Source organism: Aptenodytes patagonicus, chromosome 2 (genome assembly GCF_965638725.1).
Source record: "Aptenodytes patagonicus chromosome 2, bAptPat1.pri.cur, whole genome shotgun sequence".
Lineage (NCBI taxonomy): Eukaryota > Metazoa > Chordata > Aves > Sphenisciformes > Spheniscidae > Aptenodytes > Aptenodytes patagonicus.
The window spans coordinates 136,702,092-136,729,731 of NC_134950.1; the positions used below are offsets into that span (position 1 = coordinate 136,702,092).

General features: G+C 38.5%; 1 protein-coding gene across 2 annotated transcripts; it reads right to left on the reverse strand.

Annotated features, from left to right (window-relative positions):
• Positions 1 to 427: 427 nt before the first annotated feature.
• SP4 (Sp4 transcription factor) lies at positions 428 to 27,529 on the reverse strand. 2 transcript variants are annotated; one of them, XM_076331354.1, is made up of 6 exons: positions 27,339 to 27,529; positions 26,566 to 26,666; positions 24,525 to 26,082; positions 5,551 to 5,779; positions 5,112 to 5,311; positions 428 to 4,034 (listed from the first exon to the last, which is right to left on the reverse strand). In XM_076331354.1, the coding sequence occupies exons 1-6, from the start codon at positions 27,343 to 27,345 to the stop codon at positions 3,787 to 3,789; spliced, it is 2,343 nt and encodes a 780-aa protein (XP_076187469.1). In that variant the 5' UTR covers positions 27,346 to 27,529; the 3' UTR covers positions 428 to 3,786. The 2 variants fall into 2 exon arrangements, with proteins under 2 accessions (XP_076187469.1, XP_076187470.1); XM_076331355.1 differs by lacking the exon at positions 27,339 to 27,529 and adding an exon at positions 26,769 to 26,864.
• Positions 27,530 to 27,640: the final 111 nt, after the last annotated feature.

The window sequence follows — 27,640 nt, forward strand, 5'->3', positions numbered from 1 at the left end:
CTGAAGTCAGTACTTTCAGGTTGCCATGTATTTGTTCTATTCATTCCCCGTCTGCAATACAATCACGACGCTTCTATTATTTATCTCTCTCTCAACTGGAATTATCTTTTTTTAGAAAAAAATATTTATTTATTTGTGTGTGTGTTCATACTCCTTACCTTAGAAAAGTTTTTCCTTTGGTTATTCCTTTGGTACGCTCAGGAATAACCGTAACTTCCATTCGCAAGAGCTGAACAAACCCCACAAAATTCATGCTGAGCTAGAATCTGCTGGTTTAATTCCCTGCTGGGAGTCTGCCAGTTGGGGAACGCTGACCAGCAAGTACAGGTCTTAATTACACAAATCCAGAAGCTGCTGCCAACCTCTCCCCATTGAGAAGCATTTGCCTTCTAGTGTTCTTCTTGATGAACAGATTATCACTCAAACATAATTTATTGCTGCTTTATATTGTAAGTAATTAAATGAAGAAACCTTTTAAACTCAAGGGAATTTTAATAGGTTACTTGCAAAATGTTATTGCAGGCAACAACTTGTACATGATTTTAGTTCCAAACCCACCAAAAAATTATACAAATCAGCATTGTAAAAGTGTCAAATTAACGCCTTACAGGCTTTGCTGGCAGAATTAATTTCTAAATTCTAGATGTGGGGAAATGTTACTCTCATTTTTTTCCTTTTCCTTTTTTTTAGAAAAATTTACAAGTGAAATATTACTACAAAACTTTTTTATAAGGAATTTTTGCAAAACATTTACATTTTTACCATCAACTATTTTTCTGTTTCAAAATCATTATGTAGATTTAATACCCTATGCTGCACATCAATTCTTGCGGGATGACAATTCAGTGACATGCATAAAAAAACACCACAAGGCATTAAAATGAAGACTTAAATACAAATATTGTTGCAATAAAACAGTTATAAAATTGAAAAATAGGACCTAAACATCATGCTTACCTAACTTTGACAAATTAACTTTTTCTCCTAGATTACACACTTTTATTACTGCTTTCGTGAAAGAATGTGATAAATAATGACTTAACACCAATTTCTAATGTAATCGGCAACACATACACAAACCTAACCAAAGAAAGTATATTGTAAGAAAAAAACTATTCTAACACTGGAGTTCTACCATGGTAAATACACTTTGCACTGATAATTACAATAAAGCAAAATTTTTAACGGTGGCAAAGGGAATGAACAGTGAAATGCCATTAAACAAGATACTACTGCACATCTGTGCCCTATTACTTACAACAGCTATATCCCACTGAGTCAATTAAAGGACATTGAAATTTACGATCCTTTTAAGACAGAAAAGTGGATTCAGAATGGTATGCAGAACAGACCGTCAAAATGTTTCTAATTCCGGTGGTAAAATGTGCACCTGCTAACACAAGTTAATGTACTTGAGATGCTACGAAGCCAACCAGGTTTAGGTTTTGATACATCTATAATAGGGATTCATTGCAAATTAAAAATTACTTCAGTTTCCTATCTGCATACATAAGTATGCATGAAAAAATTATATATGAAATGGTTGTGCAGAATGCTCGTAACTTCAGTTTACAAAAATGGTTAACTTCTAGGAAACATGGTATTAACATTAGGAAAGTTTTTTCTTTGCATAAAGAAATTTATAGCACTGATTGTGAAGCATAATGATAAAATATATATTTGACGTTTCATTTCCTATATAATAAAATTAACAGTTAATACTACCTAATGTTCATCTGTATTAAATGTAACATCTAATTGATTCTGGTGTTTTAAATCCAGATACATCAGTTAAGAGTACTTTAAATAAAATATACAAAATAATGTACAAAACCCAACTAAAATTTAAAGACTCTGTTACAAGTCTACAAAAGCTTTAAGAAACTTGAAATTTATAACCACAGTGTAAAATTGTTTTTCTTTAATCTCAAAGCTTTTTATGTAAACTGAAAGTATAAAATACCTTCAGCTTAGTATTTTGCTACAAAGGGCTGGCCTAAAGTGTACACAGTGTAAACAATGATTGGTATTTCTCTTGCTTCAAAAATACAGAAAACACCACAAGATTGATAAAGTATTCAGATGAGAAGTATATGTTTCGTGAGGGAATGCACAAGGTATCTGTTATGTCTCTCAAACCAACAGCTACCAAACACATTCTTCCTTTCGTAATTTGCAGGGAAAAAAACCAACCTTATCCTTCTTGCACTGTACTTACTTTAGTTACATCAAAAATATTTTGGTGTATAAATTTTTTAAAAAACTGGTCATGAGAATTATTACCAAATGACTGTATGTGTAAAAGGTTACATTTATGCCTATGGGAAGTAATTAAAAATCCTGAGTATGAAATATTTGGCCATCTTTCCTCCTTGTACGTACTGGAGTTTTCACATACAAAATGCAGTTTGTTTTCGTTGTCATTGTTTTTCATTTCCCCTATTTTCCTATTAAACTGGCACATCTGAAAATGTAACCGAACCTTTGAAATCAAAAGCCGTGTACTAAAAAGGTAATTATATTCCCCTTTCCCCAGTTTGTTTTGTGGTTGGAGGCTCAATGTAAGACTTGATAGGTAACAGATATTTATTACCAGCCCACATATTATCCTTGAAGAGAAAATAAAGACAGTAATATTTAGGGGAAAAGAGAGAAAATGTTTACTTTCAATACCTTTTTTTGGTTAAAATGTGATAATTAATTCTTTTCTTTGGCTACTAAGTCAAAGCGTAAAGAACTCGGCACATTAACCACAATATAATAACTAGTATTTACAGAGAGAAGATACTGGAGAATGAGCTACAACACTCAATTGTCTGATTAATTTCCATGAATTCTAACAAAATTAAAACATTGAAATACTTAAGATTGAGTTTTTATGATTCATGTTATCTACGAGTTAGAAATGGACGACGGATATTTTAAATATAATGAAATGAAATACCAAAAATTGACACAAAAGTTGCCATATTCATTTTTCATCCTACATAAAGATACCATTACTTTTGTAAAATCTTACGTTAATATCTTTCTATGGTTTTATCTTTCCTACTGTATACACTAATTCTACAAAACCTTAGCTCTCCAAACAAAGAGAGGAATTAGAACTCACTGATTGTCATTTATACACACTACTACAATGTAGTGGTCAAAATTATTGAGGTCCATCTCAGAACCACTTCGCAGCATGCATCATCCAGCTGCTATTTGAGTAATTCCAAAACTTGAGAAAAGACGGCCAAAATCAACTGACGTGTTCTATGGACTGAGCAAAAACCTAAAACATTTCCACTATCATTCAATCTGTATTCGGTTTTGCTGTGCCTTATGGGAAAAGGATGTTCTCATGAAAATATACAAATTTGTTTTAAAAACAAAGTACCTTCATCAAATGATATTAATTCTAGTCAAGGTCCACCCTGTTTTACATTGATATTATCTGATTTTATAAACACATTAACATACAATGCTAAAATAGAGGGGGGGAAGTTCATTTAAAATCATTACATGATATACAGACATATAACTAAAAAAGTACAGTATGGAAATAATATTCCCCCATCTGTTTATCCAGTACATCAATTTGCGCTGTTTGTATTTTTGAAATTTTTGTCTTGTTGCACCGGTGTACACTTCCCATGCTGACCCTCCAACCTGGAACACTTACAGAAGCCATGACTGAAAACATGATTTCCTGCTCTGTAATCCACTTTACCAGCCCACTTCCATATCCTGAAAGGTATGTAAACTTAAGTGCAGCACTAGGTGTCCATATAAATGATCCTTTCAGAATTCTTCCATGTTTGTTGAAACATTAGGGGTTGCTGGGTTTGAATCTTGAGAGATGGCAGCAACAGTGACAATTCTTGGAGAACCAAGAACCTCAGTAACTGAAGAGTCCAGTTCTCCTGAGGTAACAATAGCAAGGGCTGTTCCACCACCCTTCTTGTTCTGATGAGTTTTGACATGTTTTGAGAGATGGTCACTTCGCATAAACCTTTTAGAACATTCTGGGCACTCAAATCTCTTCTCACCTTTTTTAAAAGAAGAACAAAACCAAAATGTTACTGAAAGAGAGCATTGAACACCTTTTGCTTGATCATTTGAATCTGACCCTTTTCTATTCAACATTTGAAGTGTCTTTAAAAGGATGCAATGTTTTCTTCTTTACCTGTCTGATTTCCAGGTCACAGGCTTTTGGCAATCCACTCTTCACTACTAAAATGTTCTCAACAAATACTTGCTATGCTGTGATTATCTGGTGAGAAGTTTGAATTTCAGGTCACCAGAGAATTTTCATAAACTTCTATAAACCTGACAGAGTAGGAGAGGTAAAAGCCCTGAAAGAACTACTTGATAGCATTTTTTAAGAATGCTTTTGCTATTTAGATTACAGTGATGAGAAGGGAATTTGGAAACATGAATCCCAAAGCTCCATGAGGATGTATGAAATCTATGTCAAGAGAGATAAATTCACCATACTAAGAAGTCCTGCCACTGTTCAAATGTAATTAGCGCTTAGACTTCGAGTGCTATCTTTTGATGCTATAAGTTGGGAGGAGGGGAACCTTCTTGGGGCTAGAAATATGAAGGCTGACAAAGTTTTCAGTTTCTAAAAGGTCCACCTTTCCAATCTGAACTGTAAAGAGAACTTGCTTTATCAGTTCTCACTTGAAACTTCAAGAAACTTCCCGAGAAGATCAAATCTCATGTATGGACGAGCCTCTAAATTTCTTGAGGATTGAGCTAGTCCAAGTGAGGAAATGACAACCCTGGTCCATGGCCAATCCTACACACTCAAGAAAATTAGCCAAATCTAGATCAGGTATTAGCTAATGTACATCAGCTATCTGTGATAAAACAGTCATCTTTTTCTAGCATAGGTACAGAAGAACAGTTTGAACAGATCTCATTTTATTTATTTGATTTCAGAGTCAGCTTGCATAGATGAAAACTGAAAGCTACCACTTCCTCTGTTTTAAAGTTACTTTATTGACATTTAAAAGTAGTTTTCAGAGATCCTAATAAGTGAGATCTTTCATATCACTGTTTAACCATGGCCACTATGATTCAGACTAGCTGTACTATGCATATAGAGAGGGCTGACCAACCTGTGTGGGTTCTTCTATGTCTTTGTAACTCATCGCTCCTTGTAAATCGCTTGCCACAAAAAATCCAGTTGCATACAAATGGTCTTTCACCAGTATGCCAGCGCAGATGTGCTCGAAGATGAGATGTCTTGCCATAAACTTTTCCACATCCTTCAATATGGCAGATATGTTGTTTCTTTTTTCCTGGCTCATTGCTGCCTCTAAAAAGATCAAATTTAAGCAGGTGAGTAATTATATTCTAAAATATTATTAACTATTAGGAAAAATATTTCATGCTAATAGAGACAATTATAATCCCCTGTCTAAAAAGAAATATATAAACATACTTTCTAACAGGAAGCATTAAAAAATGTAGGCAATATAAGAAAATCTCATGCCCAAATGAGGCAAACTGTGATAAGAAGCCTAAATACATACTACTGATAAAATTTACATTTACCTTCCTTCTCCCTCTCTGCAATTAGGACATGAGCAGGCAACTCTTCTCAATCTCTTGCCAGGTTGCACTTCCTGGTCAGAAGCTTGTTGAGCTTGTTGCAGCTGCACTTGTGTTATCTGATCAGGACTAACAGCACCAATTGCTGCATTAGCAATGCCACCTACTGCTACAGTAACAGGAGCTATTGTGGCTTGCTGTACTTTTACCCCATCCTGTCCTTGCTGTTGACCTGTAAAATAAGAAAGTGTTTGTACTTTTTATTAGTCATTTCAATAAGTGAAATGCACAGCTAAACTTTGTACGTTTTATAGAATAAAAATTTGCCTAAAGTTAAGGGAAGCCACAAAACAAATATTAAATCCAGCCATTTTCCTGAAGCACTACCAGAGGACTTACCTGCTAGCTTAGATAGCCCTGTTTAATGTAATTTGTTATTAGAACAGTACAAGGCTGCAAATTACTGATACTGAAATGTGAACTAGTTTAACAAGTGTTTTCTTTTCTTAAAAGCTGAGATAAATGAGAAAGCATTAAACAAGATCTTACTCAGAAAGATTGTTAAATCGATTGCCAATTAATGTCTCTAATAACCTTTGAAAACATATCTACATTCAGAAAACTACAATTAGCTCATTTTAAAAGTTGCTTTGTGGCACATATAGAATTGTCACTTCTCCTACAATCTGTCCTGAATCAACATTGAGCCACAGAGGAACTTTCACAAAGAAAAAGAAATGCTGTAGGACTAGACTTGAACAAACTAGCATACCAGAGCTTTGTTAGTTTTTTTGTTTGTTTGTTTGTTTTCAGGATTCTCCACCTGGGACAGGGTAATCCTGGTTATACATACAAACTGGGGGATGAGAGGCTAGAGAGCAGCCCCGCGGAAAGAGATCTGGGGGTCTGGGTTGATGGCAAGTTGAATATGAGTCAACAGTGTGCACTGGCAGCCAAAAGGGCCAACTGTGTCCTGGGGTACATCAAGCACAGCATAGCTAGCTGGTTGAGGAAGGTGATTGCCCCATTCTACACTGCACTGGTGCAGCCCCACTTCAAGTACTGTGTGCAGTTTTGGGCACATCAATATAAGGAGGACATCAAACTATTAGAGTGTGTCCAGAGGAAGGCGACCAAGATGGTGAAAGGTCACAAGGGCAAGACTTACAAGGAGCAGCTGAGGTCACTTGGCTTGTTCAGCTTGGAGAAGAGAAGGCTGAGGGGTGACCACATTGCAGTCTACAACTTCCTCAAGCGGGGCAGTGGAGGGGGAGGTGCTGATCTCCTTGCTCTGGTGACCGGCGACAGGAAACATGGAAATGGTATGAAGCTGCATCAGGGGAAGTTCAGGTTGGACATTAGGAAAAGGTTCTTCACTGAGAGGGGGTGGTCAGTCACTGGAACAGGCTCCCCAAGTCATGGCAAGAAGCCTGTCAGAGTTCAAGGAGCATCTGGACAACACTCTTAGTCATATGATTTAGTGTTAGGTAGTCCTGCGAGGACCAGGGAGTTGGACTTGATGATCCGTATGGATCCCTTCCAACTTGAGATATTCTCTGATTCTATGATTTTCTTTTGCACAAGGGAGTATGTTTTCAAGAAGACTAGAAAAGCAGCTTGACTGAATCAAATGGAGTTCTAAGATTGACTTGATGAATTAAGAATTCAATTTCATTGCATAAGTTCATTGATCTCATTGGCTTTCTTGATCAAAGGAAATCAGGATTACTGTCTTGATATTAAAGCAAAATAAAGACTATTCCAATATAGGTAAGAAGTGTAGTTTCTTGAGCAGCAGGGTAATACTATGTTTGCTTAAAAAGTTAGTACTACACAGTCTAAGAAAATAATGTGACAAACTAAATCTGACACAACGATATGACTTCCAGCCACAACCTGACAACACTGAATGCCAGTCCTGCCAGTAACAGGAATGGGACAAAATACCATTACATGCTGCCATTTTCAAAAATTCAGTGCCTTCATACAAATGGGAAATAAGAGGAAATACTACCTACTTATTGAGAGAGTGTAGTGACCAAACAGAATTCCTTAGAATAGACTATAATATTTTAAGACTTGAAAGTCCTCAGTATTGAAGTATTAATTGAAAACTTAGAAATCCCTTGGAGGTAACATGATTCAGAGACATTCAAATGGGTACTCCAACTTACTTGTCAAGCATCTGTAACAGACACCATCAATGGGGATAAAACTGAGAAGAACACTCTCTCTGAAGTCTAAACTGCCTAGCTACCCAGTGAGTTCATATACAACACAGCATGGGGTAATGACTACTTCATTCACATGATTGCTGAGGAGCAATATATGCTATCTTGTATAACACCATGATGATAGCCATAAATGAAATCTAACACACACCACCTAACACCACCACATACACACAGATAGGTTAGGACTACAGAACATGATACACAGAGGACCTCCCAAAGTGACTTGACTGTCTGCTAACAGGCCACTGCTGGCTACAGGAAATAGAATAAGTCTGTCTTGTGCCTAGGTCAGTACCAGGTTATTTTCACCCAAAACACTGACCAAATTTTTCCAGTTCTCTCTCTTGGTTTCCATCTGGAACTTGCACTTGCGCCTAGATATGAATAAACATGAACTCCTTGTTTTCTTAAGCAGGCCACAAATATTGACAGATGCTGAGTACTTTTGGTTCTCTGAAAAGAACAAGGACAAACCCAGAAGAGAGAACATTTGAATCCCACTTGCTGTTGGACAGATAGATATTAAAACAAAACAAAAAAAAATTCTAAAAGAAGTCTGGTATTTGCAGCAGAGGAACCATAGAAAAAGAATTACAGGCTTAATCTTGAGCGCAGAGCCTCCATATGTCTAGGATAGAACAAAGTCTTTCTTTTCAGAATAGCTATGTATGGGAAATAAATTTATTTCCCATATTCTAATGGGAAAGAAAAGCACTCATGAAAATCCTTGAGGGAGAATATGATAGGGTAAGGAGAACACTGGGGTATAAATGCAAATAGTAATATCTACTTGGGTCTAACAGTGGCAGAAGAGGACACAAGAGCTTCCAAAGAAAGTGCTAGTCCAGGGGCAATTCCTTGTCAGGCTGTTAAGCTGCTGAAGTGTTGACCGAGTGCTATGAATAACCAGTCAAAGGCAGCTGATAATTTTTGTTATATCTAATGCTCATCTTAACAGGATAATGTGATTGCTTGCGTTGAAATCCAGCTGCAGGTTTTGGTTAGCCAAAAGTAAGCAAATTAACAGGAAGAACTTGCTCAGCTTGTAGTCTTTCACAGAGCACAAACCGCTCTCCTGTCTGTTAAATAAACCCAAGATGCAAACTCCTTTAATTCACAGAGCAGCACTGTAAATGGTGAGTCTACGAATGGTTACCGCAAAAGTTAAAGATGTAACAGATATTATGGCCACACCTACTGTAGCCTCTTCTGCTGTTTTCATTATCAGTCACGTTTTCAAGTACATTAATAAGAATTATCCTTTGTCATTACAGTCTGTTAGAGGGATGACTCCATCCATGTCACAAAGTCCTATTTGAGCAAAAAAGTCCTGGGACCTAACCAGTCTGTGGTCAGAACACAGCTGAAGAGCATAATTTCCCCTCAATTTTCCCTTTCTCTCCGATTTTCTTGAATTGATACTAAAGTTTCAATGCAACTTTCCCCCAGGTTGCCAGACCAAGGCTTTCCAAGTAAGATGTGAATTGAGGCCCTTTGAACCCTGAGGAGGACAGCTCCATTTTTCACTCCATCACTAGTGCTACAGTGATGAATGTCCAGCACATAACTCTTGCTGGATCTGACCAATCCACATTTAAAAATGCCGAACAGGCTTCCCCATAAAAATCTGATATATTGTGCTGATTCGATATGAAACAACTTTCAGTCTCTAAGTCATGAGATGACCAACCACACAAGAGTCTTCTAATACTTCTTCAGAATATTGAGTACCACTGCTGACACACACTTTATCTGCTCCAAACTTTCCCTCCCCCATGTGAGGACCATGCGTATCTTGGAGTATAGGATACACACTACTGAGCTACAACCTTAATTTATTTATTAAACATAATATAATGATACATCTTGAGTAGAAATTCTTCACAGTAACTGTAAAGGTGATAATAAAAATAGAAAAGAGAAAATGCCAAAAATAAGTTGCTCAGGCAATTACATTATCCATATGGTTTCAGTTAAACAGTAATTAAATGACTGGTCTTTAGACGGCATTAACAAAGTTATTACATTTTCTAATGTGAATGTTGACTTTTTTCTTTAAATTAATCTCACTCCCTTCCCTTGTATTCCACTTACTAAATTCAGAACAGAGGGTTCTGAAACTCTCAAAATATCACACAAATAGCCTTATTTAAAGATCCAGGCCACAATATTCAATAAGCAAACCTCTACTTTGAGGTACAAGAGTAACTGAGGGAAGCACACATACCTGATAAGTATTCTTTGCCGGAGATTTACATAGTTATCCAAAAATACTGGAAAGTTCAACAATGCCATTCCTGGACTTAACTTTTGTTTTGAACTCCTGAAAGAGCATCCCAACCAGCTAGCACACTAGTAGCATACAGGATAGAAAGAAATGCATCTATTCTCATTTTAAAGTTGTTAAACGTAAAATTATTCATTCTTGCTCTTTGAGAGTAAAGTGAATGTACTTTAGACCAGTTGAAAAATCTTTTCTCTTGAAGAAAAAAATCAGAAAATTTCCACAAAACAACTGACAGAACATGCCCTCGTCTAAATCTCAAAGTGAGCCTGCTATAGTCTTGAGTTGTATGAGATTTTGATTTTTTTAAACTATACACTAGAATCCACTATGGATCACTAAGGGCTTTAAATTTTACATCATTTATACTTATTAAGGGAAGACAAAGGAATTTCATTATTTCTTAAATCAAGTTTACTGAAGAAAAGATACTGATAAAACTTAACTGTTGATAGGAGCTTGTCAGCAGCCTACAAAATTAAATCGGGGCAACTTCTAAAAGTTTATGAACATAAGGATTTTTCAATAGAGAGGATCTAGATACAAATTAGCTTTTTGTTTGAAACAAACCCTGCTTATTCTGAAAAGAGGTGGCTGAGATAATGTTATCCATACAGGAACAAAATGATCTCCTGACACTTTCTAGATGGAGAAAAAAGACCTATTAAAAATAATCCATATGACTTCTTACTAGTAGCATTAAAATACTATTTAAAGCCTCCCAGAAATTCTGCTACAATCATGAGATCACTTAACATTACTTCTCCCTGACATACTCCAAACCACAAGACCTGATATCACTATACTTCACCATTCATAATCAAACAGAGCTCTCATGTTTCAACACAGATTTCGGAAAGAGGTCTAAACAAATCATTACATGAGGTAACAAAGTCACACTTCAGTTCATCTATGTTATTCTATATGAGTTGTCACAGCAGTCACCGCACATTTACACCTGCTTTTAGAAGACAAAGAGTTTTTCTCAAGTTCCCGTGATTTCTTTTAATAGTGATTTCCTGAAATTTTAAAACATTCTTGATTAACAAAAGCATTACTGAATTTTATTGTACATGCTGTCAAGTTACAATGTTAAGTTACAACAAAATGTTAGTGTACAAAATAACACTGATACCAACTACTCCATTGCATTTCACTTTCTCTCAGGTCTAAGTTCTAAGTTTCTCTCTTTCTTTTGGATAGTAACTATTTATTTGACTACAGGACAACATACAAACAACAAGGCAACCTGATGTGGTATTTATTTTGCAAATCAAGTGCAGTAAGACTCTCACTCATTGCAATATTGCATATACGATTATGACTGAATGTAATTAAGAATAAAATTATAGAAAGCTTCTCAAATAGAAGAACCTGCATGATTTCAGTCACTAGTCTTTCCCATTTAAGCAGTTAAGTAAATGCATTACTTATTATTACAAGATACAGGATTATCAAGATAAAGGATTGCACATCCTTTGTTCTTCAGCATCACTTACTCAGCTTTCCAATTTTGCAGTAAAACTGCACCTTAGCAGTTACAACACATATACACTTTCCTGTATACATGAGTCTGTAACACATTCATGCAAGAAAACTCAACAATTTCAAGTAATTACTATGAAGTCAAATAATCTCTCTCTCACTCAATCAATTTTAGGCTTCAAAGCTTATTTGCAAAATAATAACTCCCTAACACCACCTGGATGATTAAAGAAAGCTAATGCATGGTACCTAGGAAGTACTTTCCTACAGAGTGATTGACCACTGAAGATCATGGTTACTAGGCTTGGCCATCCATCGTAAGTCAAAACAAGTTTCCTTTTACTACATATTGCACCTGCATTCCTATTCTTGTTCACCTGAAGTAGCAAGCATGAAAAACTACTGTTTGAGGCAAACAGGGCAGAAAGGGAAGGAAATGACTTAACTTTAATGATCCACAGAAATCATGGGAGTCAAGCTTTAGAAAAATGGATTTGGAAGGAAGAAAAATTTAAGACTAAGAAAAGGACACTTCTAGTTCCCCAGAACAATTTGTACAGATTTCCTGTTGCTTTTGTGCAACCAGCATTCAGCCGTCAAAAAGATGACAGCATCAATGACAGAGTTATCTCAGTAGCATGCATCTTACTACAAAATCTGAGGAACACTCTGCAAAACGTACCTACAGCCAGAGTGGCTAATGTTGCAAAAAAGAAAACTTGTTCAACTGCATATTCTAAAAATGAAAGAGAAGGTTGCAACTGACATCCATAATTCAATGTATATTACTAAAGGACAGCTAAGTAAAGTTAATGACAGTCTGCAGAGTTCCAAAGCTCTACAAGCATCAGAGCTGATGCAGCAACTCAGCCTTTCAACAACTTACTGATGCAAAGCAATGGGGGAAAAGAAGTTTCTCATCTCCCCTTCCCCTGCATACACCAACTACAGTCAGCTTGCAAACATCCTTTACTCTAACATTCTTTTTCCACAATGACATACAGATAATTTATAGTAAAACAATATTTTTATATATAGATATATTTATTTTTATATTTATTTATAATACAATGTATTTATTCATAACAACTTATTTTATATATGTATAATAAAAGATAATACTTTAAGATATAGCCAAGATTTTAAAATTTAAAAAAGTCTGTGGCAATAGTTTATAGTCAGAGATCATGTTTTTCCAAACAAAATCTACTAGGAAGGAGGTTTCATGCTGAAGAATGAAATGCAAATCATGTCTTAAAATTAAATATATGTGAAGACAACACTGAGTTTCAGTATTTACACAGAAGATGATGCGATTCAGTGCTACTTAAATGGTACACAGACAATTCTGCCCTCTCTTCTACCCTGAAGCAGTGGTTTATAAAGATTTATGAAGAAACAATACGTGACAGAGGAAGAACTCCCCAGAACAGAAACTGTACAAGGGCTGATGCAAGGGACCCACACATTCTGTAGAGAAGAACAGTTTGCAGTAGTGAGAGGAATTGGATCCACACAACTATTACAAGAAGTTTGGGTTATCACAGCACAGCATTGTGTCCAGATGCTACTACAAGCAGAAAGTTTCCAGTGCAAACTACAGCATCAACTAGACATCTGTCTTTTCTACCTCCTACAGGGACATTGCAGCAAGTTTCTATCTTTTGCCTGTTGCCAACTTGGACAATTTGTAAGAACTTGTTATCCTCTCCTCCAAAAGCTTCCTATGTCAAATGGCTCAGTGCATTCAAAAATTGCTGAACAGCATCATAATTATGCTTAACTTGTGAAAAATACCACTTAAAAGCATGAGATTTAAGGCAGTAAAAAGTAAGTTTGAGGGTTTTAAACACCTTAAAAAAAACCCCTGAAGTCTTTTTCATTTTGTTCAAGAGTCTTATTGGCAACAGAAAGACAAAACAATGCTCAAGAAGTTTCATGAAGGTACCTTAATGACTTTTCAAAAACGTAAGGCTTTACCCAACTGCTTTAGGACAACCTGAAGTCACTTCAGTACTTTGAGACAGAAAAGAAGTTTTCCCAGCTGGTAATATCTTTCATTAAACTTAAAGCCAGTTTTCTTTTTATTATTTTATTACCCATAGGAAAGAACTACCACAAATACAACACAGAAAGACCTATACAGAAACAACATAAAAATCAACCACGGAGCTACAGTTTCACAAAATTTAGTCTTGCCTAACCAAGTAGAGGTTTCAGTCAAAGCAAGGCAATGCCTCTGGTTGTTCTGGATGCTGTGGCTTCAAATGGAAAGAAAATATGGTCAATTTATTAGGTATTCTAAAGAAGGAGTTGGAATCAGAAAAATAACTTGTTATACTACTGCTAAGGCAAGAGACCCTTCCAAAAAAACCTGACTGTCATTGAAAAAAAAAGTCAAAAAGAAAAGTGTATTTAGGATGAGTGTTCAAGAACACTGCTCTGCAGATGAACACAAGTAGTTCCCTGCATACTGAACCTTAGAGCAAACAGATAACTGAAAACTCAAGTACCAGCTGTGCTGCAGAGTGTCAGATGCACTGCATGGAAACTAGTAGTAGATCTAAGAAATGGAGGTTTTTACTTTTATGGAACATCTCCCTCTACCCCATCACCCCGCCCCAACTCTCAGGTTATTCTACAGCTTATAGCCACAACAGAACATGGCCCAGTTCTTTTTTCCAACTCTTCCCCTTAACTCTGAATAGGGATAGGACTAGAAAGAAACTTTTTGACTGTTAGTCTCTACAGTCTGACTAGAGGAGCTCAGTACCTGACAAACGGTAACAAACAAACAAAAATCAAATGCCTCTCTTACACACTTCTGCCATATGGAAACTAAAATACTGGTTTCAGGAAGTGTGTTTTCAACATCTCAGTTCAATTTCTGTATATTACCATGGAAATAGTAATAGCCTAATCTTGAAAGGACAGAAGGAGGCTGACATGAAAAAAATGCAAGCTAAGTTTCCAGTACTCTGTTTATTTTTTTTTTGGGTGGGGTGGGGTGGGGTGGTGTTTGTTTGTGTTGTGTGGGGTTTCTGACTACAGTTTAGCTAGCTTACATATTTTACACTTGACTAGAAGGTTCGTGGATGTCCTTGAAGTAAACATCTCAGCTATATGAAATGTTATCTTCATATTGATCAAGATAAAAATAAATACACCTCTATGCACAGAACGGATTAGTTAACAGGTACATACACGGAAATGGAAAATCCTTTCAAGAGAAAGGAAGATAGCTGACTTTAAAACCAGGTTAAGTTGCACAGCAGTTGATAATTTATTCAGAATAAAAAAAAACACTGGCAAAGTGATTAAAAGTTATCAGGAAAAACAAGATTCATAAAATATTTTTAAAGACCTTTTACAGTGAGACTAAACATGAGACACAAGCCGTGGTTTTATAACAGCCTATGGGTAGCTAGCCTAACCAATACAAAGACTAATTTGTTTATTAAAGATGTAACAACTGTAACTTTGTTACAGCCTTCATCAGGCAAGGACCAACAAAGCTACATATTACAGAATCACAAAAGAAGGGCCATGTAAATCTCCAAGATTCAAACCCTTGGAAGTTCTGCCATCTTCTTCTGTAACACTGTTATCCCTATAAAATGGTAGGCTTAATCTTACCTAGTCTTCCTTTTCAGTTCAGAACAAACTGAAGAGCTTGATGTTTTAGTCTGAGTTACTTCTTGATGACCAAAGAAACAAGAAAACCAAGGCCAGTATTTCTTAGACATCAGTATTTTGCTCAAGGGAAAAGCAGTCACATCATCACCTGAAACTACACTATAATTAAGGAAAGTCAGACTTGTACCTAACATGTATCCCAAGTTCATTTTGGCAGAAGGATATTAACTGATCATTTTCTCTTTACAACAAAATGATACTAGTCTGCCAATCTATTAAGACTAATTACGCATGTTGGGATAACATGGTTTACCAATAACCAGCTGATTAAGGTATATGACTGTTAGCCACTGTCAGTAGTATTAAACATCACTTGAAACTCCATTCTTAAGAATGGATGCATGTAGAAATCCATACAACTGTAGCCCAAACTAACCTAAGTGTGTGCCGAGATGCTACATTTCTCAAGAGACTGCAGATGTCCAGAGCTATTGTTTTGGTGAAAGTGTCATGACAAGAGCAAAATATTCATTATAAAAATTACATTTTGTTATGCAGTTCTGACTACTTCCAAAGCTACTGTGCTACAGCATATGAATAAAACAACTTTTATTAACTAAATTGTCCATTAAAATCACTGACCATTAAAAAATGTAGTTGTTTTTCAATAACAACATTGTTTATACTTGAAATGAATATTCCCCTTCGAACATGACATCCCATTCCATATACAGTTAGATTTTTCAATAATTACCATTAAACATTTTAAATAGATTAAAACATAAATAATTAAAATTAATTTTACTTATTAAAAAGTAAGAATTGATTTATCCTAGCTTCATATGATTTTGGTACTGGTAGACAATTACTCCATAATTTAAGTTACACTGAGGAAGCTACTGAAATCAGATTTTGAATATGCTTCTCACCGCCCACCCCCCCCGGGTGGTAATGGAAGAACAAGAAGGTTGGCTTAGTGCAGATCTAAGCACCCTTTAAAAACAAAAAAAACAAACCAAAACAAAACCAGAACTAACAGGCTGATGAAGACATGCAGTATCATTCAGTTTGCTTGCTTGACATTTTCTGAACACAAAAGTTCAGCCAATTCATTTCCCTGCTCTATATGCTCTGATTTCTGATGATAGGGAATGAGAGAGGGGATGGCAAAACCTGATATTCTCAGAGACCTGTACTGACGAAATATTTTTATAAGACCACATACTCTAATAGGGAAATGCAGTTCTACTAACATTCTTCTTTGAAGACTTAAGAACTTACATGTAATTCTTGAAGTTAATAGCATAGAAATGGCTCATTAGAAACCTGTTTCACCTCACGATTATGAGCAAAGTTGGTACTTGAAATGCTTCCCCTTCCCACTTTATCTAGAAGCAATGATGAAGTCATGCCTTGCTACTCACAGGTCAGGCAGAAAAGGCTTGTTTTACTGAGGCATTTTTACCGGGTTATTCTCCATAGACAATTTAGCTGAACAGGTAGATTGTGCATTCCTTATGCATCAAGTTCAGGAACAGTATATTGATACTTTATTTTTAAGCTACCATCACCAAGGAAAACGTTTGTTTTCACCAGCATTGTTTGTTGTTAAACTGCTTCTGGCACTATTTTGAGTTTCAGTTTAAGAAAATCCCACAACCAAAGCAATTTTGTCATTAGAAGATTAAATGCTTCTCCTATAATTACTCTGAAACATTTGAAAAGGATGCCAGCGCTGTAATATTTAGAACACTGTGGTTCTGCAACAATTCTCAGCTCAAGGCAACCTGAGAACAGTTTTAAGTGACCTTTCATGGCTTTGGAAAAAGTATGCTGAATTTCTATACTCCTCCCAACTATGCCCTCAGAATGCCAAGTAACACCCTATGAAGTAAAAAGCTAAGACAAACTCCTGCATTTTTTCTGTTTTTGTGGAAGATGGCTCAGTTCTTTGTACTTATCTTTTTACTGCAGATTCCATAGCTTGCAGCTTTTTTCTTTCAAGGTATTTGCTGCAGCTTGCTTGCCAATGAACATCCAGGGAAACACTGGATGTTATTCAAAAAAAAGAAGATCATGAAACCACCATCCTTCAGCTCCTTCAACTTCCACCCTTGGTATTTATATTTGCCAGCTTGCTTGTATATACTGTGGCTATTTTAAACCCTTTTCACCTTGTTAACACCTACAGGCATCCCTCCTTGCTTAGCTACACAACTCAGAGTTCTACTTCCACACATACTCACTACTACATTAACACAAGCAAGGAGACCCAGAGGTTACGTCTTGTCATGAAAATGCATTCTCTTTTGTTCAACAACATAAGTGTAATATTCTAGGACTTCAGGCTAAACACCTTCCCCTCCCTCAATAACTAGCATATGTGATAGAGATAATAGAAGACCATGAGTGGTATAAAGGTGAATAAGATAATTTAATTTTTCATAATACAGGAGTTTGAGAACATTAAATAAAAATGTGTCTTACACAACAATCAAGACAATTTATTGCTGACAAGCATTGAACATGTAAAAAATTTACACGGACTCAAAAAAGACAAATTCACAGAAGAAAAGAAATCCATCAAGGATTATTAAATATTAAAAAAAAAAAAAATCCCACTTCTGGCTCAGGAAGACCTGAGCTGCAGATCACTGAATGGTGGGATGAGTATCCGAGCAGATTATTCTTGTATGCATCACCTGGAGTCAGCATCAGACAGGGTCAGAAACACCTTTGACTCTTATATTCATAGAATCATAGAACAGTTCGGGTTGGAAGGGACCTTAAAGATCATCTAGTTCCAACCCCCCTGCTGTGGGCAGGGACACCTTCCACTAGACCAGGTTGCTCAAAGCCCCGTCCAACCTGGCCTTGGACACTTCCAGGGATGGGGCATCCACAACTTCCCTGGGCAACCTGTTCTAGCATTTCATCACCATCTAGTAAAGAATTTCTTCCTTATGTTCAATCTAAACCTACCCTTTTTCAGTTTAAAACTGCTGCCCCTTGTCCTGTGACTACAGGCAAGCCTTGGTAAAAAGTATATCTCAGTCTTTCTTACAAGCTCCCTTTGTATATTCAAGGGCTGCAATAAGGTCTCCCCAGAGCCTTCTCTTCACCAGTCCGAACAACCCCAACTCTTTCAGCCTTTCTTCATAGGAGACATGTTCCAGCCCTCTGATTGTTTCCATGACCCTCCTCTGGACCCACTCTAACAGGTCCATGTCTGTCTTCTACTGGGGACCCCAGAACTGGACACAGTACTACAGATGGGGTCTCACAAGAGCAGAGGAGAGGGAGAGAATCGCATCTTGAGCTGCTGGTCTGGCTTCTTTTTATGCAGCCCAGGATATGGTTGGCTTTCTGGGCTGCAAGTGCACATTGCTGGCTCGTATCCAATTTTTCATCTACCAATATCTCCAAGTCTTTCTCGGCAGGGCTGCTCTCAATCTCTTCATCCCCCAGTCTGTATTGATATTGGGGATTGCCCTGACACAGGTGCAGGACCTTGCACTTGGCCTTGTTGAACCTCATGAGGTTCACACGGGCCCACTTCTCAAGCTTGTTCAGGTCCCTCTGAATGGCATCTCATCCCTCAGGCGTGTCCACTGCACCACTCAGCTTGGTGTCATCTACAAACTTGCGGAGGGTGCGCTCAATCCCACTATGTCATTAATAAAGATACTGAACAGTACTGGTCCCAATACAGACCCCTGAGCGACACCAATGATTACTGATCTCTATTTGGAGATTGAGCCATTGACAGCAACTCTTTGGATGCGGCCATCCAGTCAATTCCTTATCCATCTAATAATCCATCCATAAAACCCATCTCTCTCCAAGGCTATTATATGGGACTGTGTCAAAGGCCTTACGTAAGTCACAGTAGATGATATCAACTGCTCTTCCCTTAACTACCAACACAGTCACTCCACTGCAGAAGACCACCACATTAGTCAGGCACGATTTGTCCTTTGTGAAGCCACGTTGGCTGTCTATAATCACCTCTCTGTCACCCATATGCCTTGACATAGCTTCTAGGAGGATTTGTTCCATGATCTTACCAGGCACAGAGGTGAGGTTGACTGGTTGGTAGTTCCCTGGGTCCTCCTTTTTACCCTTTTTAAAAACGGGTGTGATGTTTCCCTTTTGCCAGTCACTATTCCTGAGTTACATGCATTTAATCTTATGTATCATTTTATTCCTGTTTAAAGAATTTGGTAGAATGTTTCAAACTCCTCTGCAAAGTTTGAACCAGAATGATAGTAGTATCTAAACAATATCTCCAGTCTTTGAACAGCAAGTCATAAAACTAGTAACTGTCACACAAGAAGAGTTACTAAAGAAGGAAAGGGAAGCGAAAGCCTTGAAGACAGGATGAAGTTGGATGCAGACAAATGAGAAAAGGCACAAGAAAGCAGGAGGAGAACTGGAGGTACTGGCACATTGTTTAACTACTAATAGTAGCGCAATGAAAGTAGCTGGTCAAAGAGAAAAATGCCTTAGTAACTTACATTACTACAGAGTATGAAACAGAAAGACAAGGGTCATTATGTTTTTAAAGTGCCCCAATAAGACCACTTGGTATTGGACTTCATTGTCATTAATAACTGTCTTAGAGTGCACAGCACATCCATGCAAAGGACTTAAAACTCTCCAGTTCCAGTATTGCCAGGCAACAAACTGTTCCACTGAACAGAAGTCATTCCTCCAGGTTATTTTGGTGGATGAACTCCAAATTCCCCATAATTCAGGCCATGTCACCACTCCTCTTAAACAAAATGGCTTGAACGTGAGTTGCAAGGTGATGGAATCTGGTGACTTTTGCCTAAAGCAACTAAGAAAGCTTGGACTAAGTATACATAAAATACAAGTAATATTTTTCACTATTTTTTTAGAACAAAAGTCTCTCATACACTTGGGACAAACACCATCATGATGTAAGTAAATTACTGCAAGATGTATAATTAAGGTAGATACAAGTCTGATCTATTACTTTTTTTTTTCCCCATAAGAAACGGGGAATTATTCTGAAAAGACATCATCTCCACCACCACCGCTAGATTCCCACTGACAGCAAAAACAATGAACAAGTTCAGAAAAAGCTTGCGACCTCTTCTGAAGGCTCCAGTGAAAGAAACCCTACAGGCAGAACACAAAACTTTTACAGGGAAGCCATTAATACTCAGTATTTCACAGTTTAACTGATCTGTTTTATCTCACCCCATATTCTTCAGCATCCACAAATGTTCACATTCTGTGCTATTCCCAAAACAAATATACTCCAAGCCCAACGTGTTGAGGGACAAAGAAACTTAGCCCACCAAAAGGAAACGGTTTTATGAACTATACATTTTTCTTAGAACCATCTAGTACTAAAACAAGTTCCTTCCACGTAGTCACTTATGTTGTCAATTAACACATCCGGACAAATAAAAGGGCCTGAAAATAAGCTTTAAAAAAAGGCATAAGATACCTTATTTTAAGAAGGGGATGGGGGGTGGGGGAGACAGGAATCCTTTGAATTTGCATCTACAGCTATCACAGCAGAAGCCTTGGAAAAAAGGCAAAGCAACTGTGCAGTACCTGCTTGTCCCCAAGCTCATAGGGGCTAAAATCAGGAAGTCACCACCTGTTAACACCAAAGGCTATCCCGTTCCACAGGGAATCATGTACAAAACAAAAATTCACACAGCACAGAAGCAGCGCAGTTTACTTTGTACAGAATTAGCTTGCTTAAAGGCCATGACAGGTACTGATCTCATAACAAGGCAGGTATTTCTAGATCCCTGAATGTTCAAGTAAACACAGTTACTTTTATGTAGTCCGTTGTGTGATTAGCTCTTAATTAAATAATTGTTTAAAGATCTGTTTTTAAGGCTCAGATACTTAGTTTCTATCTTCTCATCCAGCTTTCTTCTATACATTTAATTATTCCTTTGACTGACACTTTGTACATCTTCTCAGCAAAATTTCACAGAATCAGAGTGGTGTAGACTAGAAGGTATCTTTGGAGGTCATCTGGTCCAACCACCCTGCTCAACCAGGGCCACCTACAGCAGGTTGTCCAGGACAAAACAAACTTTTTTACTTTTTTGTCACAGCAAAAAAGTAATTTTCCTCTACATCAATGACATTGAATGAGTTCTCCCTCAGGCCAGAAAGTGAAAGGATGCAAGAACTTCTCTGCTTTGCCCTGCTTTTTGACCACACACAACATAAAACCTAAAGTGTGATACTTACCAAGAGCAATGTTTGAACTTTTAACTAAGAAACACAACAAAAAACCCCACACACATTTATTCATCTTCATTGGTTTACAGTAGAGCCTACACACCTTGGGACCAGAGACTTTGAGTAACAAAGGTTATAAGAAGCAGACCAAAATATAACATTTACCTGAAGATTTTAGTATTTTTCTTCCCAATGTGAAATTTGTCTCTTTTGGAATTTAGAATCCATTTGACCCGGGGCGGGGGGGAGAAGACTTTCCCAAAATAGTTCTATAGTTTAACATTTCCGTAATATGGAATGGAAATTCTTTAAGCTAAGAATTTTTGTTATTTGCAGTTAATTAGAGTTCTATTGCTTTACTATTTCATTTACTACTGAAAAACTAAGAAAGAGGTACCTAAATTACCTCATTGTAGAAACAACTAGGAAAATCAATGTTCATGGAACAGAAATACAACACAAATAAAAGAACAGTTATTTCAGACAAATACTCATTGCGTTTGGAAACTTAGCTGGCTTGATCAGTTGGGTTTGCTTGAAGGACAAAGTAACTTTTTTTTCCTAACAAAGTTAGAGCACCTGAATCAATGCATGGGTTGAGTCCTTCACTCAGTCTTTTCCCTGACACTTTCTGGACATCCTCCATACGGCTCATTTCTAACACCTACTTCTACTGCTCATTTGTAGCGAATGATCCACTTCTGGAGAGTTCAATTCATGTACAAAAGAGTTCACACCAACAAGCTTAGGTACTGCAGAAAAAGAATGGAAATATCAGTCTGCAGATGTTGAGGTAACTGAGCAGTAGTTGTTTTTTTTTTTTTAAAGGTTTCTTGTAACAATAGCAGCAAAAAAACATTTCAGATAAAAACTGGCAAATCCAAGGAAGTTAATAGCCCTGGTCAAGACAACTTATTCCTTATAAGCGGCAAGCAAAGTTTAGATTTTAGCATGTTTGTAATTTTCTATTTCATAACCCTTCTTTCCTTGAATACTTAATATAGCATTAAGGACTGCACATCACGCTCTTCACTCTCCTTTCCATGCTACCATGTCTCCCATTCCCAAAGTGTAGCATCAGGAAGTGTCACCGGAGAGAAGTAGAGATAAATTAGAGAAAGAAATTCTAACTAATCTCTCACATTCTCAAAGTTTGTTCTTTCTCCATAACCTCAAACCTTGGGAAACAGAAATAGTACCTTATATACGAAGGAATGGAGAAAAGGTTGGAGCATTCACTGCTGCTAGCATAAAATTTTAAGTGCTACGGGAACAGCCATGAGACCTACCTGGATTAAAAAAAAAAAAAGTGGAGGGGAATTCAGTGGTCACAAAGCTTAAGTTTAGTTAACATATGAACCCTGTATGACTAAGGCTTGGCTTCTCCAGGACCATACTTGTGACTCATTCCCCTTCTTTCATCCTCAGTTACAAATCTCAATCCCTTTATTTTCCAGAAGACATCACATATGAGCAGAGGAGCAGTCAAGATAACTGAGCAAGATGATATTCAGAATCTCTTGTTCTAATACCTATTAGTGTGTACTGAACAGCTGTACAATAGTAAGCAGTGCAGAAAGGTTCTTCCTGCACCCCCAAATCTAGGCTGTTCCCAAAGCAGGCTTCCTATGAAGAGACCCCTACCAAAGTAGGAACTTCTGTCTAACAACAGTAGTCAACCAGCACCTTCCCATCAAGAAAAAAATTTTTCCAAGGCAAATTGGACTGCAAGATATTGTAGCATCTGGTCAGCTCCAGCTAACTAAAACTTCTTTTTGAACCATTACAGCTAAGCACAAGGTCAAGATTTTAATTTTGATTACCCAGATTAACATTTCTGTAATGCTCCTTAAGTCAGCCAGGTTTAGTGCATCCAACCCAGCTCTTAGTATTTCAACATGCCATCAAGTGCTGAAGAGTACCATAGCAGATGAAATTCTCCCAATGGCAAATTTATTATCAAACTATGTTTAGTCTCCTCAAAAATGTTTCAACTAAAAGGAACAATCCTTCGCCCAGTAAAACATTTCTCATCTTAACATATGATTATTAAAAAAAAACAGATTAAGAATCAGTATGATACTAACATTTGTTTATGCAGACTGGACAGTAGTTAAACATGAGTTTTTAGTATAAAACTGTAAGAAAAAAACTGTGTCTATAGTCGGGTTGCTGTTAAGACAACAGTTTATTGTAACTACTACAACAGAAGACTTACTTGTATGAAATAAAACCAAGCTCATGTAAGCAGTTATCAAACTGGTAGAGAGAACCCCTAAATCAAGTTTTACCTGAAATGTTAGAAGTTTGCAAGTTTTACATATAGACTTGCCTTTCTGGGACACTGCAGAGACCTTGCACGAATTTACTTCAGAACTAAGCTCTGTTATCCAGCCTAGAGCCTTTTCATAGCTCCTTTCCCAACTATTAGACCAGCATAACCAAACAGGCATTTCATAATACATATCAAAAGTTCATCAGCAAGTACTGAGGTACAGTTACCAGTTGGTTTTGTTTTTTTAAAAAGACAAGTCACAGGAACCATGCTGTGTGCAAGCATACCTTATTCCACTCAATCTCTTTGCAGAAGTCAAACTTTTAAGGGAACAACTTTAGGAGCTAGTGCAGAATACAACAAACAGTTCCATACAAATGCATGCCATGACACAAGATATCCCAGTTCACACACTGTCACTTCTCTCATCCTACATCCCCCATGCAGAGATTAGGAATATTGCTTGTTATTTTTTTAAACGTGTCAAAGCTCTAACAGTAAAGTCTCACGTTCACTCCCAAAGCCTACAAGTCTTTAATGAGAACAGGATCATTTAAGGACAGTTTATCAAATACAAACAGTTCCCTTCCAATTGACGCAACTGGTAATATTAGCTCAATGTTTAGGAGAAGTGTCAGTTATTTTAAAATCTGAATTTTAGTGATAAGTATAAGGTATTTCCTCACAGTTAAGGGTTTAATGTTTATTACAGAAAATCCTGAAAAAAGTATTAATTTAAAACTGTCTGGTATTCTTGCAATAGTAAAAAAAAAAAAACAACCCAAACAAAAGCAAAACAAACCCAAAACTTTGTCAGACCACTCACCCGCAACACTGGTAATGGTAACAGGAACTCCTTGAACTTGAACACCTGCAGCACCCAGGTTGGCAACACTTACTGTTTGAAGATTAGGTACTGAAGCAAGCTGGGCAGCGTTCAGAGTGATGGGGGTACCAGCAACAGCCACTGGTGCAATCTGGGCAATGGTTGTGCCACCACTTGAAGACACAGGGGTAATGGTTAGTTGTTGGGGTAACCCAGCATTTTGAACTTGAAGATTTGAAAGGCTTTGCAGATTCTGAACCTGTACAGTTTGCCAGCTGATCTGCCCTGATGGTGTTAAAGTTGGAGCCCTGATGAGCACCTGAGTTGGACTCACTGCCTGCAGCTGAACATTCTGCAAAGGCTGCTGCTGGATGGTCTGTATAGTCTGCCCTGACTGGAGCTGAAATGACTGCGGAGGAATGGCCTGAATAATCTGCTGTTGAGGCTGCTGGATCTGTATCTGCTGCAGAATAGGCTGACCTACGATTTGGACCTGCTGAAGGGAACCCGACTGATCCTGGACGTTCTGTAGTCCATTGGACTGAAGCTGACTGGAGCTCTGGGCTTCAGAGTCTGTAGCAGTTGTTTGAGGTTCTTCAGTCGTCTGCTCGGAACTGCTGCCTGCTGTGCTTGTGTACGGGCCTGTTTCTGCAGAGCTTACTAGCGTGTCGCTGCTAGTTAGAGATGTTGAGGCAGTGGTCGTAGAGGTGGAAGATGAGGAAGGAGACTCTGGCATTGTACTAACGGAGGCAGAAGTGACAGGCGTAGATGCTAGCTGATTCCCGTTGGAAACTCCGCTCTCAGTAGACTGGCCAACTTGACCCGAACCTCCTCCAGCTGCCACGTTGTTTATCACAGGCAATGCTAGGGTTACCCCACCAATGTTTATAGGTAATGTTGTTACAACTTGTGCCTGAGTACCAGGAATAGTTTGCAGTTGCAGTGGTATGGAAACACCAGGCCTAATTTGGACTGGAACTGTCTGATTTGCTAGGTTTTGAGCAATAACATTCCCCGAAGCTGTCCTGTTTGCAGTTGTGAGGATAGCTTGATTATTCCCTGCAGGAATAAGCTGAATTTGACCCTGTATGTCTTGTAGACCAGTAGCATTAGATGGATTGATTTGAAGTTGTTGACCTTCTGTTGTCTGAATCTGTGGGATCACTTGGTATTGGACACTACCGCTTGGATTTTGTACTTGAATGACTTGGAATTGTCCAGGGGTTGTTGCAGAAGAATTGCCCGATTTGGTTTTTGAAGGAGATGTACTTCCATTGTTACTGCTGGAGGGACTTGCTGCACTTGAGGCGACAGAAGATCCTTGTTGAGCAACATTATTTTCTTTTGAAGCAGAAGGAGCAGCAGCAACAAGCTGCCAAGCGTTTCCAGCAAGCTGAGTTGTTACCAATTCTAACTGCTGTGGCTGATTCTGAAGCTGCACCAAACCTTGATTTGGATCTATAATAATCTGCTGCTGTCCACTTCCTTGATTCTCACCAGGAGTTCCGATTTTGCTGCAAGTGGCTGCTAGCAAAGCGAGAGGTGAAGGCTGAGAATCCTATCCATAAAAAGAGAAAACAGAACAGATTCAGGAGAAGAGCATGAGTATGAACCATCAGAAGTAAGCATTAAGGTTTACACAGGAAGCAGAAAAAAAAAAAGTGCTTCTGCACAGAGACCAATGATACAGCTCTGAATAAGGAAGTATGTATTTCTGTAAATAATCTTTAAATATAAAGCCCTCGATTATCAATGAATATGTGACAGCCAGGACCTCAACTGCATCCTCAATCCAGTCTTTTTTTTCCCCCCCTAAAATAAAGAAAAATTTCAAAAATGCTTCTATGACATGGAAAGCAGCTGATCACTGCAAAACGCAATCAGAAAAAACATATCCAGGCAGTAAAAATATTGCACGCAACCAACTATGTTTCATCCAACCCAAAGAAAGATGCCCTGAGCAGGAAATGCTGTTAGCCGAACATTTCATTTTAAATGCTAATAGTTTGGGCACTTCCCTATTCGGGTGTGTGTGCTTTACCTGTGAGCCTCCAGTTTTCCCTTTTTTATTATTATTGTTGTTATTCTCTGCCTCGGGAGATTTCTCTCCCTCTGTGGGCATAGTTTCCTCCTTCTTTTGATCTGCAAAAATATCAAGTGTAACAGGTTAATTATTCACCTTCATTTATACAATAACAAAACCTATGAGCACATCCTTTTTGGTTCCCAGCTTGTCGCCTTTACCTCTCCATAAAAACAACAGCGCAAATCATTATTACAAAAGAACGAGTCCTAAGAAACGTGGTTTGAAACCCAACCCATGGGGGCTGGAGAGTTAACACCCAGAAAGGGGAGGTTTGGTTTCCTCTCCCAGAGACAGCAGGAAAAAACCACCCACAACCCTCCTCCTCCTCCTGCCCCCTAAAGCATCGACGGCCACTCAGTGGCCGTCGATGCTTTAGGGGGCAGGAGGAGGGTTGTGCATGGGAGGGAAAGAGGGAGGAAAAGAGGAATGAAGGAGGGAGGGATGTGCACGGAGGGAGGGTTAGCGAAGAAAGGGGGAATGGAGGAGGGAGGTACGGAGGAGGCAAGTCGGAGGGGCAGGCAGGGGAGGAAGAGAAGAAAGGGGGCACGAGAGGAAGCAGCACGGATGGGTGATGGGGCAGCAAGAGATGAGCGGGGTAAGAAGGGGGAGAAGCAGGGAAGAAAAGGGGGAACCCGGGAGGGCGGGATAGAGGGGGGATGAAGGGTGGAGGGAGGAGCGGAGGGAGGGAGGGGTGTGCACAGGAGGGAGAGAGGGAGGGGGTTACATACCGCTCATCCCGCATTAATGCCCCGCTGAGGCGCCGCTCTAGGGGGGAGGAGAAGGAGGAGGAGGAGGCGGAGGGTGGGGTGGGGGTAGCGGGGAGAAGGCCGGTCGCAGCCGGAGCTGGGAGGAGCGGGACGGCCTATTTTTCCACGAATGGCCGCCGCTGGGCTGTGGCGTAGCTGCCTCTCTCTCCGCCCGCCGCCGCCGCCGGCCTCAGCCCGCCGCCTTGAGTGACAGCCGCGGGCCGGCCGGGCGGCGAGGGGGAGGGAGGGCGAGCGGCGGCGGGGGCGGGGCCCGCCGGGGCCCA